Here is an 18,919-nt window from a genome sequence, read left to right as displayed (position 1 = left end):
TTTTGGATGAAAAATAATAAATGTGTGAGCATTTGAAGAATTTGATTTTTGTAATAATTTAACAATACATGTGTATATTGCGATGTATCGGCAGACATATAAAACTCACTCGGCATTCAATGTGTTAATATTACTTATATTATGCGAGTTCTATATAATTTATTATTATTTTTAATATACTTCGTTACTTATTATTCGTCATACGGTTTATTACGCGGGACATCTTTATTACACCGGTAATGCTATTTATTACACCATTACTTTCATATGCGATGCCGTATTGTTGCAGCAGTATTTTCAACTCTGCAAGCTGCGCGCTATAAATACTAATTACGCAATATTATCAATACGCGCCAAGTGAATAGGTCTATATTTTGTATCCCCCTTATTCTCACCCTAATTGAGTGAGCGTCTTTTTTTACGACCAACACAGGGCCGACGACTTTTGTCGCTCCCATTAACGTTATTGTGATCCGCAGTCTTTTATCACGGTTTAAGTCCTTTGCAGACTGCATGGCAAACATCTGCGCGCAGCCTCGCCTCACGAGGGCCGATTCCGGCCCCGTTTGTTGCTTAATTAAAGATATTTAATGTAACTGCCCCTTTCGCTTTCGCGGATAATCGAAACGAGCGATCGCGGCGGACACGTGGTTTCACCGCGCGCGCGCGCGCGCGCGCGCGTTTCCCCTTAATAAAGCGTCTCGATAATGGCGTCCTTTCGGAGTCGCGACCCGGTACTGAAGACATAATTCTCGGGCGACCTAGGTGGTCGTAAACCAGTCGCGGAGCGTTGACAATGGACCGGCAACGAGCTGCCTCCCCGCGTCCCCTCGCCCGCCCGACGAGCCCCGGCCGTCCGCTCCAGCCTCGCCGCTGCCTCTTCAGCATTGTTCGATTGTTTTCCGGGGAAAGAGTCGTGGCGAGGGGGAAGAGGAGGGAAACGGCGGAGAAAAACGATATGTGGGCATGTGAGAATTGCACCTAGGCCGCGCGACGACCTTTCTTATCGCGGAATCGTTTACATCGGCATTACCTTGCCGATGCACGACGGGCGCGAGATACGCCTACGCCGCCGCGCTCTCATATTATTGTAATACGGACGTTCGGTGCACCGTTTCTTCCACCTGATCGTCGAAAAATTTCCACGCGCGTGTGTTACGTGTGTGCCGTATGTGCGCGCGCGTTATACGTGCCGGTCGCAACTGCGCCAACGAGCACCCCCCGCGCGTTTTCCTCTCTCCGTCCCGCGAGCGTGCCGATGATTAATCATCGTGGCGCGGCGCGAGATAAAAAGTATCTATCAGTCGAGACGCGGAAGTCATTATTTTTCGGAAACTTCTCGCGTCGCGCCAGATATATCGGCGATCCCGATAATTATGAATCGAATTAAAATTCCGACGCGAAACACGGAAAGGTGGCGTAAAATTAAACTGTGAGTCACGAAGTTAACGATCGCACGGATATTGTAATTACGTATCGCCGTAATTCACGCCGGGACTGCATTCACGCCGTGGCGCCGAAATTCCCGAAATCGCAGGCAGCAGTAAAAAAATCCGCTTTCGGCTCCGCTCGCTTGCGTGCTCTCGATAATTGGCTGACACCACGAAACACACCCAGGGCGCTTTGACCGTATTAACAGCCGAGTGGAGAATACCAGGACGGCAAACGTCATGCGACTGTCTTCCGACTGAAAAGAAGCTTTACTTTCTCCGTATTATTTTCGCGGCGAGAAATTGACATTGTCGTGGCAGGTTACGTCGGGATAAAACTCTCGCTTCTCTTTCTCCGTGTGTTTTGCAGACCGCGCTGCGCCTCGGTCCGTCTTTCGGGCAGTTTCCCAATTATACACGCACGGAGCAATCCGAGGAAGAAAAGGAGAAATTATTTATGCGAGTTTCATCTTGATATAATGATCTCTCTGAATTAATGAGATCGAATTATACTTTAGTTCAAGTTTTGTTTTCTTTCTTGTTTCAGCCGCAGAATCTGGTGCTCACCGGAGAGTTTCCGGATTGCGACGTCAAGTTATGCGACTTCGGCATATCGCGGTACATCAGTCACGGAGCGGACATACGAGAGATTCTGGGCACGCCCGACTATGTTGGTGAGTTTTCGCACACCGTGTGCACATTCGTGTTCCGCGAACGAAATTTTGCAGGAATTTCGAATATGTCATTCGTCACCACGTAACGTGACTAAGGCAAAAGGACTCTCGTGCTAATCTGCTTAGTGCAAATAGCCGGCAGAAACGGTAACCGTACTTGACACCTGCGCGTTTTCTCCAACACTGCGTCGAGCTTGTGCGTCATTGCGAGGATAACAGTCACACAATCCTGATAACGTTTTCGCGAGGCAAACCATATACGGCAAACGTGCACATGCATTAAGCAGCAATGATGTCTTGTTTCTGTTTTAAAAACTTTTTTCAAGTTTTCGCGCATCATATTTAAATATTTGCGACTACTCAAGTATAGCATCTCTAAACATTTGAAAGATTAAAGCTAAAATATTAACAATAATTTATACAGTAAGTAAGCTAATGAATAAAATTATAATTTTATATTTTTTCTCAACAGTCACGATGCAAAAATGTTTGAATATAATGCGTTGAATTCGAGAATTTAAGTCGGAAGTGTAAAGCGTTATTAACGTCTGGTGTAAGTTTGTCGACGATTTTCGGGCTCGGAAGTCGATCACGGCGACCCCTACTTTTGCATGTTCCACGTTTTCGACTTGGTTCGTGCCAACCAAGAAACGGTCCATACTGCGCAGTTCCATTAAGGAAACAGGCGCGTTGCATAATTGAACAGAACAAGCCACTTTGCGACTGGCTGGAGGAGTCGCACGTGGTCGCTGCGGCGCGCCCGATCAGTCGAGTGGACCCTTTTACGATTCTCGCAACGATTACCGTCGCAATTACATCGCACTACCGTCTAACGGTGCCCTAAGCGGACGAAGGTGTTAGGCAACAGCGAGTCACGAGAATCTCTCCACGGAGAAGATCGAAAAGTCTCGCGCTGGTCTTCGCACGAGTCTTCGACGTTCGCCAGAAACCACCTGAAATCGTCCTGGGAAAAGAAAAATTATTATTTCAAGAACCGCGAAATGAGTTAAAGAAATAACTACAAAATTACGTGTGGTAATATTGAACAAAAACGAGACGAGATCGACCTTAATTCAAGGAAAAAATTGCGATTGCGTTATTTCTCCCGCTCATAAATCTTAATCGGTCAATTAGCGTCAGCTTCGAGATCATTCGCAGAAATTAGCGAGATTGTTCGGCGATAAAACAAGAATCCTCGCGGCGATCAAGTCCGAACGGATGCGCGAGGATGCGCGCGGAAAAACCGACGCGGTTCGAGTCGGAAGCGAGCCGATACAAAGTAGCAATTCGAACGTCGGTTATTACGCAAGGAACAAGAACCGCGATTACGCCGCGCGCGGGACCTAATATGTCCACGGTTACAATTATTATTATCCGGTTGAAGAATGCACATTAAGCACCGACGCAGCGCAATAGACGACGCAGAAAGACTCGACGTAAACGGCGTTATTTTTCTCTCGAATTTAATCACCGGCGACGCAGGATTTGATGCGCGAGTCGACAGGACTCGGCAGTCCTCCACGCTATAAATCGCTCTTTTACCGTGTGTGTTTCAGCGCCGGAGGTCCTGAATTACGAGCCAATCAGTCTGGCGACCGACATGTGGTCCGTCGGCGTGCTGCTCTACGTGCTGCTAACGGGATGCTCGCCGTTCGGCGGTGACACGAAGCAGGAGACGTTCTGCAACATCAGTAGGTGTCGCCTGGACTTCCCGGACGATCTCTTTGAGGACGTTTCCGAGGAGGCGCGCGATCTCATGCGCAAGCTCATGGTCAAAGACCCGTGGTAAGTTGTGTACTGTTCTGTTTAACACGTTTGCGGCAGAAAGGCAGAGTCGAACTGTAAAACGCATATTCTCTCTTGAAAAGAATTGTTATATTCGTCAAGATTTTCTGTCGCGTAAATTTACTTTTGTAACCTTTAGTTTTGTATAAAAAAATTATTTTTCTAATTTAATGGAACGCGCCAGCGATAATTTATGACGTCGCAAATGTGTGTTGACGTCACGATGCATGATTTCGCGATGGATACATTAATATCGTGGAGATTGAACCGAAAGAAAATCAAGCCTGAGAAACTTAATTCAAACGCGATTAAAACAACGTGTGTGATATCGGGCGTGTAAAGCGCGCGACGGCGCGACGGACGGCGAGATTCATTGATCATCGCGAGCCGCTTCGTCGCCATTTATCTTCATATGCTCCACTTGATTCGACGGAGAGATTTCCATTCGCTATTCCGCGATCGGAGACGTCGTCGTCGCGATTGACGCTTACACACCCACGTCGTTCCGCGATTTCCGTGTCGCGTTTCTCGATGTCGAGTTTAGATTATCGCCGAGAGTCTTCAGCTCCGGCGTCCGGTTCGTCGATGAGATCGCGTTACCAGAGAACCCCCTCCCCCGCGCGAGGATTCCTGGACCGGTGAAAAATAATTCCTTCACGGAAGGCTTGCGGCAAGCTACCGGGAAGATACGGCGCTTACCTCGAAGCGAAAGAAGATAGCCCGAACGGCGCGCGCCCGCGTCGATTACTTTGTTGGCAGTTATGTCAGTAGCGTCGGTCTATTTCGCGGAACGAAAACAATCGCGTCACGTAGACGTATCGTTGCGGGCGGCGCTGCGACATTCCGCGACATGTAACCGAGATGACGACATCGGCGACGGTAACGATTCATTAAGTACGGTAAGCGCAATTCGGAATTAGTAGGTCAAACGCCGCCCGAGCTTCGAGATCTAATCGCGTCACGCTTCGACGAGAGAAAGCCATTCACTCATGAGAATCTCGCGACGGTCGGCTTTGCGTTAGCGAGAGCTTCCTGTCGCCGGAATGCCGCGTGGATTCCTGGCCGGCCGTTGGTCTTTTATTGTATAGATTTATGAAGCGAGCAGATCCTAGCCTCGGGTTCAACTTTCATCGCTTTATATTAGCCTCGGTTTTCATTCGACCATATATAAGATACGTAACATGAAAGCGAATAAAAGCCGTAAATCTGAATTCTAAAAAAAATCCTCTAAACTCATTTATTTTACAAATTAATATATATATTTTGAACCGTTTTATCGCGTTGGTCTTTCATTGCACGGATTCTTGGAGCAACAGAGATCCTAGCCTCGGGTTTAACTTTCATCGCTTTATTAGCTTCGACTTTCATTCGACTGTACGAGAGATAATGCGAAGAAAAACAAAAGTCGTAAATATGAAGTCTCAAAAAATCATGTAGACTCATTTATTTAATAAACTGATACAGTTTGAATTGATTTAGCACTTGCTTTTTTATTGTGCAAATTCTTGAACAGATCATAGCCTCGGGTTTAACTTTCATAGCTGCGGGTTTTGTTCGACTATACAAGTTGTATGAAAGTGAATAAAAATGATTAAATTCTAAAGAAATCATATAAACTTATTTATTTTATGAATTAACATATGCTTTAAATTGTTCTATTATATTGATTTTTTAAAATAATAGATTTCAAGGTTCAAGTTTCATCGCTTTATTAACTTGACTTTTTATTCGAATATGTAAGACGTAGCGCGAAAACGAATAAAAATCACAAATATAAATTCTAAAAAATCCATAAGTTTATTTATTTTGTAAATTAATATATTTGGGGTTTTATCGTTTTCGAGGCTGCCACAATGACGACATTGTGATTCCGCCGGGATGCATTTATTAGCTTTGCTCGTCCGAGGGTAGAAACTGTCATCGCCATCGCAAATATGCGGACGGCAGAAAAACGGCGTCGCGTCACGCCGGCGTAACTTTCTTCGAAGCGGGAAGAGCGACGGCGAGGAAGGCGAGTTCCGCTGAAAAACTCGTAGGTTTCCTTATCGCGCGGACAGCTGAGAGGAAGTTGCTATCCGGAACATTCGCGTTCTTCCTCTCTGCGAACCTTTTATCGCGCGGAACTTATCATCGCGACGTTGCGCAGCGGTCTTTATTGAGCTGTGAATTGCCATGTTTAGAAGATCAAGTCAAAGCCACATTGTTGTTTTTGTGAGGAATCGAAATTTCCGGAAATACGCGGAGAAAGGAAACGTCACGTTTCAATTTACATACGATCAGTCGTCACGTCATTCACGTTAGAATTGCTAAAGAGCTGATGGAGTGTATTTCAATTATCCATTTACATTATTGGCCTATTCATTTAACTGCGCAAACAATTGCGAAACTAATCGCCATTGTGTTAACGACAGCGCGTCGATTAATATAACGAGCGTGATCTATAAAACACTTATCGCGATCACGGTAATTGCTACGTTAGCAATCTTTTTTTTATCGACACTTTTTCCCTCGGTGTATATTTGTTTCACGGAATTATTGCGCCAATCAATTCAATCGTGGTCTTTATCCGTGGTGTTGATCTTTCGCCATTCGCCTTTACGCGCGGCACGGACGCGGTAATGCAAATTGCGCGAATGACGTGGAAGCGTTAATTCGCTCGGGCGAGCGTTTTTTTCGCCCGGGGCCCGAAATTGAAGGGGAGTCGCCCTCTAAGACACTTTAGTAGCTCCTCGGACAAACCGACATTCCTCGACGGTTACGCGTTACGCAATTCCTCGCCCCGTTATCGAAGGCATGCCGTGTCGCCGTCCGTTCCGTGTGCCGGAAGTCGAGCGAGATACGTTAAGCGCGTAACGCGTTAGGATGCACGGTATACCGAGCGCGGCACGAAACGACCGCGTGAAAACGGTCGGTGGGACCGCCGCGACGATGATGGCCACTGTAGATAACGACTGCGAGTTTATGCGACGGGTCTCTTAACCCTTTGACTCTCTCGCTCCTCGAGTTAACGAGGACGACGAGAGCGAGTCGTTCGCGGAACGAGCGTGTTGTCGGGATATATTCGTTCGAGAGCCCGAAATAGCCGACGTAACGAAGTCGAGTTCCTTATCTTCAGCATTCCGATGCGATCATCGGAAACACGTCGAGACTCGATCACGTCGAAATACCCGCAAAAGTGCATTTACGTGGTTCATAAAAATATTTCAAATTCGTCTCCCAGCAAGCGATTTCTTGTTTGTTCGCAGCGATCGCCTGACGGTGACCGAGTGCCTTCAGCATCCCTGGTTCAGCATATTCGAGCAAGCGTCGTCGACGCCTCTGCCATCGACGACGTGCTCCGCGTCGGACAACAGCCCCGTCACGGACTCCACGACGACGTCCACGCAGGAGGAGGCCTCGCCGTCGAAGCAACCGATCGCCAACGGCCAAATCGCGAACACGTCGTCGCCCACGTCAAAGAGCGACAGCGAGAAGCAGCAACAAAGATCGTCCACCAGTCTGTGCCACAGTCCGGAATCCTCCAAGCCGACGAGTCCCCGCGCCGTCTCCTCGCACACGGAGAATCTGTACACGAGCGCGAAATCGACGCCGAAGCCCATCAGATTCGGCTTGAGTCCGGATCGCAGGGACACTTTTAAGCGGAATATGGACTCGCTGGCGCGGAAGTTCTCCGGCACTGTTCTGCCGGAGATCGTCATCATAGAGTCGACGTCGAGCGCGTCGTCGAGCGGTAACGGCGGTATTCAGCAACGACGCGCCACCGCCACCCATACGATGCCGGCCGGCGGCGAGGTGTTCAAGTGCACGCCCGTGTTCATCCTCGGCGAGGCGGAGCAGCAGTGCAGCGACAGCGGCAGCGACACCGTCTCCGAGATCTCGACCGACAGCTCGAGCGACCGCAGCAGCATCTACTCGGACGACTCCCTGGACTTCATACTTTACGGTAAGAGCCAAGGCAGGGCGAGCTTTCCGTTCACCGCTGCCGACGCGGCCGCCGACAGGTGGGACCACAGGCATCATCGCACCGCCCAGGTGTGGCCGCGCGAGTGCAGCGGCGTCGTCAGCAAGGCGCTCAGTCGCTTCACGTCGGAGAGCGGCGCGTCCGGCACGACGAAGATGGCGAAAATGCCGACGTCGATGGCAACGGCGACGGCACTGCGCAGCGCCAGCAAGATCGGCCTCGAGGCGCTCCGCGAGCGGGGCGGCAACCTGGTGGTCATCCGGGAGCCCGTGCGCGCCGGCAGATACACCAGATACAGCGAGGTGCAGTGCGAGTCGGTGCAGGCGCGAATCCGGCGGTTCCAGGTGCATGAAGCTTCGTAAGATCGTCCCGCGCGGGCAGGTGTCGCCTTAAATTGCACTTGCGCCAGGTGGACGGACGTCTGCCGGCCTCTTCGAGGAATTACCGGGAGAGATGGGGGAGGCAGTTGTACACATCGCGTGTATACAGTGACGTGAGAGAGAGGAAAAGGGCAAGTTTTGAGCAGCAAGGTGTTTAGGGATGTGTAGGGTGAAGCGAAGGGAGGAGATAAAGTTCCTCGGGGTTCGTGAAGGCTGTGACTGCGAGGACGGAGAAGATTCTTCCGGCAGGGTTCAGGTTTCCACGAGAATATAGAACGATGAGCTTTATGAAAAATAGAATTCGGATTCTCGGTTTACGATTGTCGCGGTAGGACGGTAAAGTCGAGAGTGCGTGTGCCATGCGACAATTGTAAAAAAGGAAGAAAGAAAGAAATTACTTCTGAATCTATTTCTCGTAAAGTGCACAATGCTGTGATAGCGTTTAGGGGAACGTGAAGTTTGCGGAGAAGGCGGTGTGCTTTATCTATCGCCGGTGAGGACGATCTGTGTCATAGGCGTATCCGACCGAGAGATTTTGCGAAGCAGCATCACATGTAACTCGATCGCGATATATATATATATAATATGTAGCCGTAAATATTTCGTAGCGGAGGAGAGCGAAAAGTTATGCACACCACCCGAACCTGATCTCCAGAATTCCCGAACAGCCTCTCGATGTCCCTAGCCCGACTTTTGCCGGATTCCTCGGCAACCCGAGAACGATCGTACATTAGGCAGCGCATAAACGTATCCCGCGTGTATACATATACATACGAAACGCTTCTACACGCGTGCCTTCGCGAAGGTGCCGATCGAGAGATCGTAGCTCGTAGCATATCAAAGCGAACAAATGGCTGTTGTAAATACGGGTGAGTACGTGAGTGCGTGAATTTGCGGCGTGCCTGCGTGTGTGCTGACTTCTTCTTCGTGGAGCGAGCAAACGAGCAGCTTCGAGGAGGGCGGTCTTGATGTACATATTCGAGTAATCAGAGAAGGGAACGAATGCGACGGAATGAGTTGCGTGACTTACGCGAAGAAAAAGAAAAGAAAAAGAAAAGAGAAGCCTGCGGTTGCGGCGACGCCGATTTCGGGGGTGGTCCCGCGCCCAGACCGACGACGGAGATCCGGGGGAAGGTCGAACGGAGGTCGTCGCATCATCCGACACCGAATTCCGGGAGAAACGCATTCTGCCGCAATGAGGTCACGCATAGTCGGTCGGTCGGGAATAATGCGCGGTTCTCCGGCAATCTCGACCGGATCTCTCCGTCGCTGTTTGGCGAAGTGTAAATAGCAGAACCCACGAGCATCTGAAAAAGACGCTCGACGCGGAAAAGAGACTTGGACCGAGGCAGCTCTTACAGTCTGCCCTTACTAATAGACTGATCGATCGTCCTTTCGAGCTGAAGAAGGCTCAAGTTGCATCGCGCGCCATGCACCGAAACACGTTTTGAAACAACACTTTGATTCTAATGGACTTGATTTCCGAAATACGAGTTTTCGAAACGAATAACTAATGCGGACATTTCAATATTTTAAATATAAGATATTTACGTATTTATGTATTGATAATTGAAATTGAAAAAAGAAACCGTCTTATCGACGCTACATGTTTCGACAATTTGAGCATTTGATTTTCATTATGAGAAAAATCAATCTGCATTTCTAGCAATCGCTTATATTGTATCTCGGTGCATCACGCGTGATTCCATCAAAATTGCCATACTGGTTGTCGACGACAGCCAGCGACAATCCAGATAGAAACACTCCGGTGCCTTTCTTAAGGGAATCACAATGCGTGTGCGTAAAATACGATGTCGCCAGTGCCTACGTTTAACTTGTCCGGTACGCAGCAAGGTTTCGAGTCACTAGACTGTGATGTACAGAAGACAAAGAAGGTACTTGCCGGTGTGAAAAGTGCCTTAATTGCGCGCGACGCTTCGCGGGAGATCGAAATTGAGAGCCTAGACGAGTCTTCTAGGCGTCTCTAATTCTTAAGTTAGCTCGAATGCGGCCTCGGCAGAGAAGGTCAACAACGCGGGGTCAAGCCCTTCGGATGTCAGTGAACTCTCGTCGCACGAAAACCACCGAAAACTTCGACTCTCGTCGCACATTTATCAAAGGGAAAAGGAATTGCTCACAAGTTGTATCATGTATATATTTTTTTTTTGTGAAAAATATCAATCATGATTAGATGTGCTTTAAAATCGGTATTTTTTTTCTTTAATTATTTTATAATTATTTCACGTCATGCACGTAAAAAGAATGATCCACCTCGTCTGCTCCCCGTATAATTCTCGCATACACGCGAAATCGAAATTGCACATACACACATCGCGAATTTATCCACGGAATTCATTATCGCGCGCAAATTGAAGACACGCGAGTAGCTCGCGTGGTAGCGCTATGAATGCTAGTCATAAACGCGGTTCGTCTTCTTTCTCACGCTCGTTCCCCCCTTTTTTCGCGCCTCCAATTTTCGTTCATCTCGTCACGGACACACGCTTGTTGGCATAACGCTAACGAGCGACCTGTGTCTTTGAGACGACAAAAGAAAGAAGAGCGGACGAGAGCGTTGCAAAAATAACGAACTTGGTTAGCGAGCCTCACTTTGAGCAGCATGAGAGTCTCGTCCAACCGCGCAAATTTGTACATTTCTCTGCATAAATTTATGGGATACGCGAGAACGTGAAATTTCCCAGTAACATATTTTAACGTCACGAAACTTTTTGTAATACGATGTAAATATATTTAAAACTCATTTTGTATCATTTTTGTAAAGAAAACTATGTTTTTGGTGGTTTCTTCAAAATTGCAAGATACAATTCTCAAAATTATATGAAGATATAAAGAGCACATTTTGATATGTTGACTATTTCGAGGATTTCTACCGTTTAGACTATGAAAATGTAGAATTTTCGCAATTTATACCGGGAGTGTCGAAAGAATGTTGAATATTTCGCGAGCAGGATCGCACAATGTTTTTGATCTTCTCTTCAATGGCTGCTTTAACCATTGCGCGCGAATGCGAAGCAAAAGCGCGGAAATGCTCTCCGACCTCGTGAAGCGAGGTGATCATTCGACCGATTCTCAACCCTGCGGATCGCGTTGACTTCGCGACCGGTCGGAAATTATCCAAGGGTTGACACGGAAATTAAACAGTAAGATACGTCGCGCGGCGACGGCGGTACACATTCAAGCGGTACAATTCTAGCGCGTACACAATTCCCCCTCGAGATGCATGGTCTGCGCGTGTGGGTGGGAATGTGGTTCAGGATGTGTCCCCGAGAATCAAAGGGCAGGATAAATTTGTAATATAATTTTGCTACGACGGGCGAGAGCGGCGTGATTCGGAGCGAGCCGACATTTACGTTTTCTCGCGGTGAATTCGCAATTATTTATTCTTCTTCTTCTTTGTGATATGTCATTAGTCAGAATTAATCAATTTTCACTTCATGCTTTTTCCTTTGTGTTAAACCAATACCGTGAGAAAAGATGCGTCGTCTCTTGTCTTCTGCGCTACTTGGACACGCCGCGCTGTCCGATATATTCTCTATTATCATTATTATTATTATTATTATATTCTATAATAATTATTATTATTATATATATATTAAACTATATATTATTACATTATTATTACTATACCATTAATACCGGAATTAATCGCGAAGGTTACAGTCGCGCATGTAGTTGCTAAAAGCCTCCTGTAAATACTTCTGTCATTGTATTAATTTTAATAATACGTACGAAATAAATGCAACAATACGCATACGAAGCTATAGCGCAAGTTTCTTTTACTATTTCCGTCATTCTCCTAGGCAAAACCTTTCCAATGTTCCACGTTTCCAGTTACTCACTTTAGATGTTAAGTATCGTGCATGCAGCAGTGCTGAACAGGTTGCCTAGTGAAAGGATGCGCTTGCACACTATAGCGTATAGACACATGTTGAAGAAACTTGCACTGGAAACTATGTATTTATTTATATTTTGTGTAAATAAATACTAAATTTAGATTTTATTAATTTAGATTTAATTTTAGATTTATTTCAGAATTTTACTTATATACATTTTTTATTACTCATCCATACACTCTGCGTTAATTGAAGTTAGTTTAAAAAGAGAACAGGAAGACGTTCTCTCGACATAAATGAATTATGCCTTTAGTTGTCATTTTCGAATAACGCTTGAAGCGAGATATTTTGACGTTGCGTGGTCAATGCACTCGACGGGCGCGAACAGAAGGAATCCGTTTCGCGCATTAATGCCGACGGTTGTTCCTATCCGGCATTATTATAAATAATTCAACACTCTTCCTCTCTCGCGGGACGACCAAAGGGTGGAATAGCAATGCGATTAAAAATAGAGGGAGGCTGCTGGGGGAGAGCGTCTGCGGGAGATGCGTGCTGCGCGTGTTGTCCTGTCATCTGATTAAAATCGCGATACACCGGCGAGGACGGTGGTAGGGCGGCCCTGGATCTGCGCGTTTGCCCACCGATATGGCGAATGGAACACTTTTTCCGAGAATGTCGCCTTTTATCCTATAAATAGGTATACATTAGCAGCGACGCAGCTGCCGCGATGATTCACCTCTAAAGACTTTTCTGCCACACGGAGACCTGGAAAATGTCCTTTGGCTTTCGGAAGATAATGCGAAGCGCGTGATTTGCTTCGCAATATTCATTAATTCGCGATTAATCGAAACTTTGAATTATCATAAAACTAAATATTAAAATAAGAGGCTGCGTTCTCATTAAAAGTAAACGTAACGACACTTGGCGGAGTTCCCCTCCCTCATTGTGAGGTTATATAACGTTCACGTTCTAATTCACGATTTATTTGCCGGAATAACATTTGCAATGATCACAGGGCGAACGGAGAAACCGCGATTATACATTAATACGATTGTGTCACCGAGCGACTACGTAATCAGCCGATACAGCCAGATACTGCCATTTTAATAGATAATAACAGTGTGCTCGCTATAAACGCGCGTTTTGCAATTGAATGAAACGTGATATAATCGCGCTGAAAACCGCGCGCGACTTTACCTTGATGCCTACGCGTCGCGCTCGCATATTCAAGAAATTCAGAAATTAACCGCGTATAAACTCTGATCTTCCGTAAAAGATGAAAAAGATATTTCTAACTTTCAAGCTTCACTAAAATTCTCATCATCTTTTCTTGACAAACAATAACAAGAATAATGTTTTATATAATAAAACGCGATCGTAAAATTGCAGGATATTGTATTTTATATACAAGAATAAATTCATTGGCAGTTAAATTCGTTAGCAGATTATTGGAAATCGGTAGAGAAATTTCCTTGCCATCTCTTTAGGCTCGTTTCCGTGACGAGGCGCGAGATTTCCCACGCTTTCATCCGTGCCGCGTCGAATTTTGCAGGAAAACGAGAGAGGACGGCGGCGGCGACTCTGTCTCTTTCCACTTTATCCGCCGTGACGACGGCCTTCGCGGATTTCAGCCTCTCGGATTATGCCGATAATGGAAAGTGCCGGGGGCGACGAGCGATTACTTGGCGTTTCGTGGCGCCTAGAAATTGCTAAATCAACGCCGGCGTGCCGATCGTAACACCTGGCGCGACCAAATAAAGTCGCGCCGCCGCTCGCGCTGTCGAATGATAATTCGTTAATTAGCGTGTAGGTCAGGGTGCGAGTTGTCTCGCGCGTTACTGCGTAATCGCCGGGCGAAGAAAGGAAGAGAATTGCAAAAAGAGGAGGAAGGAATAACGCACACGTGTGGAATTGCTCCAACGGACGTCTCGAAACGGACGTCGAATGAAATACCGCGGCGTGCGAGCCTCTAATTACAGGGCAGACCGATTTCGTCCTGGCGGATTTCAAGCCGATTCGCACCACATGGCGCATGAAACGCGACCGTCATTCCGATTCTAGCTTCTCTCATGCGAATTTCGATAACTTTGCTCTCACGCTTCGGCGCGTTAAACTGCAATCCTTTGTGATTTGTGCCGTTGCGGAAGTATCGCGGGCTCTCGAGAAAAGACTCGTAGAACTTGTATCTCTCAAACGGATAAGCGGATCGCGACTCATTTGTTCGCCAAGCGGTGCGAACGGTTACGAAAATCTTATCTCCCTCGATAGCCGACATCCTTTTAAGGGCGATATTTGCGAATTCTAGGCAAATGCTCGGCAGCACCGGACATTAATCCTGTTCCATATACGGCGACAAGCCGATTATTAGACGCGAACGAGCCAGTCGGGTCGTTCCTATTGTGTCTAATTCTAAGATCGTAAATCGCAGGGAACTCGCACGTGCAAACGCGACGCACGCATTACGCGCGAACAACGCGCGCAACACATCATCCCGTCCTTTATGGTAGCCGATGATTTGCGTTCCCCGTGTACGCCGTTCCTTGTGCGAGTAGCATTCTGAATCGCGGACACGACACTCGCGAATAGTTTGCAAAAGCACATCGGACTTCATATATCTCCCCTCCGATAAAGTACGATATTTGTATAAATTTTATCAGCGAGAGACTCCTTAATTTAAACAAGTAACACGGCGAGCGTGTCCAGATTACACATTTATATTTGTCACTCGGCGACCGCCCGCCGAGCCCCCCTTCGTCCGTCCGGCCTTTATCACACATCGCACCCGGGTTCTAATTTTACTCGCGTGCGGACCGCGCGCACGATAAAAGTCTCGATCTTCAAAAGGAGCCATGTGTTCTTCACGGGACTCGAAATGAAAGGAGTCCCGAGAAGCTCGGCGCGTCAAGCTCGTAAATCGGCGATAAGATTTTTCTCCCTCGGGTCGGCCGTGCCGTGCCGGAAGACTTCTTGAGGTCGCCGGCGCCGCTTTTCATCCCCGTCGCGTCGGCGCGGCGATACACGAGAGTGAGACGTACCCGATTTTATTGCGCGCGAAGACGTCAACGTATCGCGCCGAGGACAGTGCCGCAAATAAACGAGCCATCAAAGTCAACAATGACGCGCGACGGCGGAATTTATTGCATCTGCTGGTAGGCAGACCTATAAACAGAAATCATTAAGCAACGTCGGCTCGCGCACGTCGGCACATACGTTGTCTCCCCCCCCCCCTCCCCCCCCGGTCGCCCCCTTTGGATAATTGATTTCAAACGGCGCGATAGGAGCCGGGAGACCTCGCGGTTGCGTATGTCTCTTTTTTCCTGTAAATGGTACAGCTTTTCCGAGCTATCGTCGGAATGATACAACGACAACCGGCTGCGGACGAGCGGCCGCTGAAAAGTTGAGATTAAATTTAACCTTTCGGACGTGCGAGGTGAATGTTACGTACGCGCGACCAAGTGAAAAATCTATGCAAATTTAATTTGATTAGATTCAATTTTGTAGTCTACGAGCAAAACTTGCGCGCCCGATGATAGACGAGCGAGGAGATGATAGGCGAGAGCGAAGGCAGCCGGTCTCCGCGGGTTAAACGAGTTCGCTACGGATTGAACTTTCAAGCGCAAACCGTGTTATCGCTCCCCCGTCGGTGAGTAACGTGTACCTTCGACGACAGTGACGAGCACCGACGTGCGACGTCGCAAAATAGAATTCACGTCAGCTGAAATCTCCCTCTGTCTCGCTTTAATACCCACCGGCATCCGTGAAAGCCTCATGAATATATTACCGGCGCGTATCGATGCGAGTTTTCTGCTCCTGTCTCGTCGCACGATGTTTCGCATCGGGAAACGCAAATTTAGATTCGCGACCAGCGCGATGAGACGCTCGCCGATCTTCCTCGCATTTCTCCGGCGAAATTGAGTGAAATTTAATCTGTCCGCGCGGAAAACGGCAGAAATTAGATTCGACGCGCAATTTTATAAACGATGAAAGTAATATTATTAAATTTATTTCCAATTATAATATTCCTCTCGCGCGCAATTAGACGTAATCTTAAATATATCGCGGGAAAAAAATCATTTTATGATGCACCTTGGATTTCCAGGTCCTCCGTTTGCTCGAAATCTCGCGATATTAGAATACCGCGAAGACGAAGGCGATCTCCGTGGGATTGCAGTCGCGCGATTAACCGAGCAGCGTCTCGTGTCCGGCGAATAAATCGCTCGAGGACCTCGAGCGACGAAGTAGCCAGCAGCCGCCGTTTCATGCGCTCTCGCTTTACCGCTCTCGCGTAAAAGACCCATGAGGCCGCTGTCTGTGCAAACTTTCGCGGAATGTTCTTTGTCGGTCCTTTGTGGAATCGACAGCGCGGCCATCGTCGCATGTGTGCCGCGACATGCCTCGTATCCCCAAGAGTGTTCGGTGTCGATACGGAGAAGCGTACGTGCGAGTATTCGGCGTGTGTGTGCGCGCGCGCGAAAGCGCGGTGACAAGCAATTAGTACCAACAATTAGCACCGAGCGAGATACCTCCCGGCGACGGCGGACCATGCCAAGGATAGTCGCCTCGTCTATTCGCAATTCAGCCACCTTCGACGACCAACTCGAACTAGTTGTTTTTCCTTTCTTTTTCGGTGCGGCTCTCCTCGAGATGCATCGAACGACGTTTTCTCTCTCACCTCGCCTCGCGTCTCAACACCTCGCAAAAAAACTCGATAATCGGAACTTCATTTCGCGCGCGCGACGCAAAATATGTATTATCAGACGCTTCGCCGTAATTTCTCGTTGAAAATTCATTCGTCGTTTTACAATCGCGGAGTATTATTTAATTTACACGCGAATAATTAAAGAAAACGCGCATTAAAAAAATAATTATATTTCACGAAGAACCGGCTAATGATATCGATATCGAATTTACACGCGTCAAAAGTTATTTACGACGGCCTCTGAAGGAGAAGTACTGGTTTGGTTTTGCGACACCGGCGGCGAATTCCGTCGTAAACAGGCGCAGATGCCTCCCCGATCATAAGCACCCGCAAACGCGCGGCAACGGCACTTTCTCTCCGCCGTTGCGTTTCGTACGCCCGGGTCCAACCCGGTTACCATTCAATATCCCACGCAATGCGCGAGCCACATCGAGCCCAGCTCCACTTTTCCACTTCGTTATTGCGAAGAAAACGGTACTTTCGGCGCACTTGACGGACGGATAGCCCAAGTGGCTGCTCGAGATAACCACCTCCGGGCATTAGAGCTAATCTCGAGCGCGCAATTACTTGGAGATGTCCGCAATAAACCACATTTTGCATTTCGCAATGTCGCGCTCGGATTCGAGAACGACATGCCTCGCACTGTTTCCGAGAAGCGATATGATCGCGCGTGCATGAAAACTCCGAAGGTGAAGGCCGTTCATTAATATATTAACGCGTTTCAAACAAGCGTGTTTATTTCACTCCGGTATAAAGAGCGAAAATGTCGACCGCGAAAAATCGGCTGGCCTCCGATGACGCCGGGACGGCGAGAGTGTTGTTTCTCTCATCCGGCAGTGGCGTAGGAGAGGAATCGGGCCGCGGAAAAATAGCACGAGCGATTTCTCCCGGCGGCTCGCACGGCAACGACAGTCGCCTCGACTCTCGCTTTCGCGGCGCGATTTTTTTCCCCCCCGCGCAGCTTGTTTCGGGTTATCTCGCGCGGGTTATCACCAATAATTTACCCGAGGGAGAGATGCCGCGCGCCTCGACGCCGATGGACGCATTTTTTTGTTGGCGCGCTCCCGAGAACGCGCTCTCGTGACCCACCATGCGCGACGACACGGTAATTTCCAATTACCGTGCGACCGGGCCCTTCGACCATGCGCCATTATTGTAACGAGAGAAGCTAAAGGTCGATCCGGTTACACGGATCTCTTCCTGAAACTCCGCCGTGGCTCCGTGGCGGAAACGCGAATGCGATTAAAGAGACGATCCTATCCCTATCTCCGGCGGAGATAAACTCAATACGGGATTACACTTTACTTTAGATTAGCGATTCAAAAATTTCCCGAGCGAAAAGTCGTCCGGGCGGGAGAGAGAAGCCGCGCTCGGTCCAGCCACGTCCACCGCGATTCCTCTTCTTCCTGGACCGAGCACGGACGCGTCTCGTTTGTTGCCGCGGCTACTTTCAGTCGCGTCCAGTTGTGGTAGTGGCAATGGCGATGGTGCGATGCCGTGAAGTATCCTCTGACGTAGGTGGAATCCAGTCGCGCGGCGATCGCAGCGTAGATGTCCGGGCGCGAGTGCATTATGCATGTGCATAAGTTGCGCCTTGAGAAGAGGAGGGTGGGGGAGTAGGGGGGGATGAATTTCTGCCGCGGCGCGCCGCTTCCTTTCTAGGTTCCTCGAAGTGGCTCCCGCATGGCGTCGATCGTAACACGATCGAGGATGCTCTTTGTGCGACTTCCGTGAATCCCCGCGGAGAATCGAGATATTTTTGGCGTCCCGATGCGTTCGGGCCGACCGATTTATAATCCTTGATAAAATGTGAAATGCTTTAAATGAAACGAAAATATTATTCAGGTATCGACAGCCAATTAATATTGGCCATCACATTTTCGAAAAATTAGGAATATATATTTTTTTATGATATACTAAAAATCTATCTGTTTAATAATACTTAAAAAATAGACATTTGTTTTGATATATTATTGAATGTCTGAGGAATATTCTGCATCGTTAAGAAAGTAGGACGTTTTGAAAACCGAATGGTGCAATAAAACGCGCTATCTAAAAGTAGGACGTTCGGCCGACTTATTCTACAAGTGGCTAGACCTCAACTAGATCATTCCGAACCACTCGAGACGCTGCACACAC

At 48.0% G+C, this 18,919-nt stretch overlaps 1 protein-coding gene across 2 annotated transcripts in view; it reads left to right on the top strand.

Annotated features, from left to right (window-relative positions):
- Nucleotides 1–12,005, top strand: part of LOC105672731 (serine/threonine-protein kinase 17B-like) — a 100,103-nt gene extending 88,098 nt beyond the window's left edge. For both annotated transcript variants that reach the window (XM_012367863.2, XM_067347600.1), the window contains 3 exons: nucleotides 1,978–2,104; nucleotides 3,661–3,889; nucleotides 7,135–12,005. In XM_012367863.2, the coding sequence (XP_012223286.1) occupies nucleotides 1,978–2,104; nucleotides 3,661–3,889; nucleotides 7,135–8,212 (1,434 nt within the window). In that variant the 3' untranslated portion in view covers nucleotides 8,213–12,005. The remainder of the gene's footprint in view (nucleotides 1–1,977; nucleotides 2,105–3,660; nucleotides 3,890–7,134) is intronic.
- Nucleotides 12,006–18,919: the final 6,914 nt, after the last annotated feature.

Source organism: Linepithema humile, chromosome 1 (assembly GCF_040581485.1).
Source record: "Linepithema humile isolate Giens D197 chromosome 1, Lhum_UNIL_v1.0, whole genome shotgun sequence".
In the NCBI taxonomy this organism is placed as follows: Eukaryota; Metazoa; Arthropoda; class Insecta; order Hymenoptera; family Formicidae; genus Linepithema; species Linepithema humile.
This window is presented reverse-complemented; position numbering and strand designations above follow the sequence as displayed.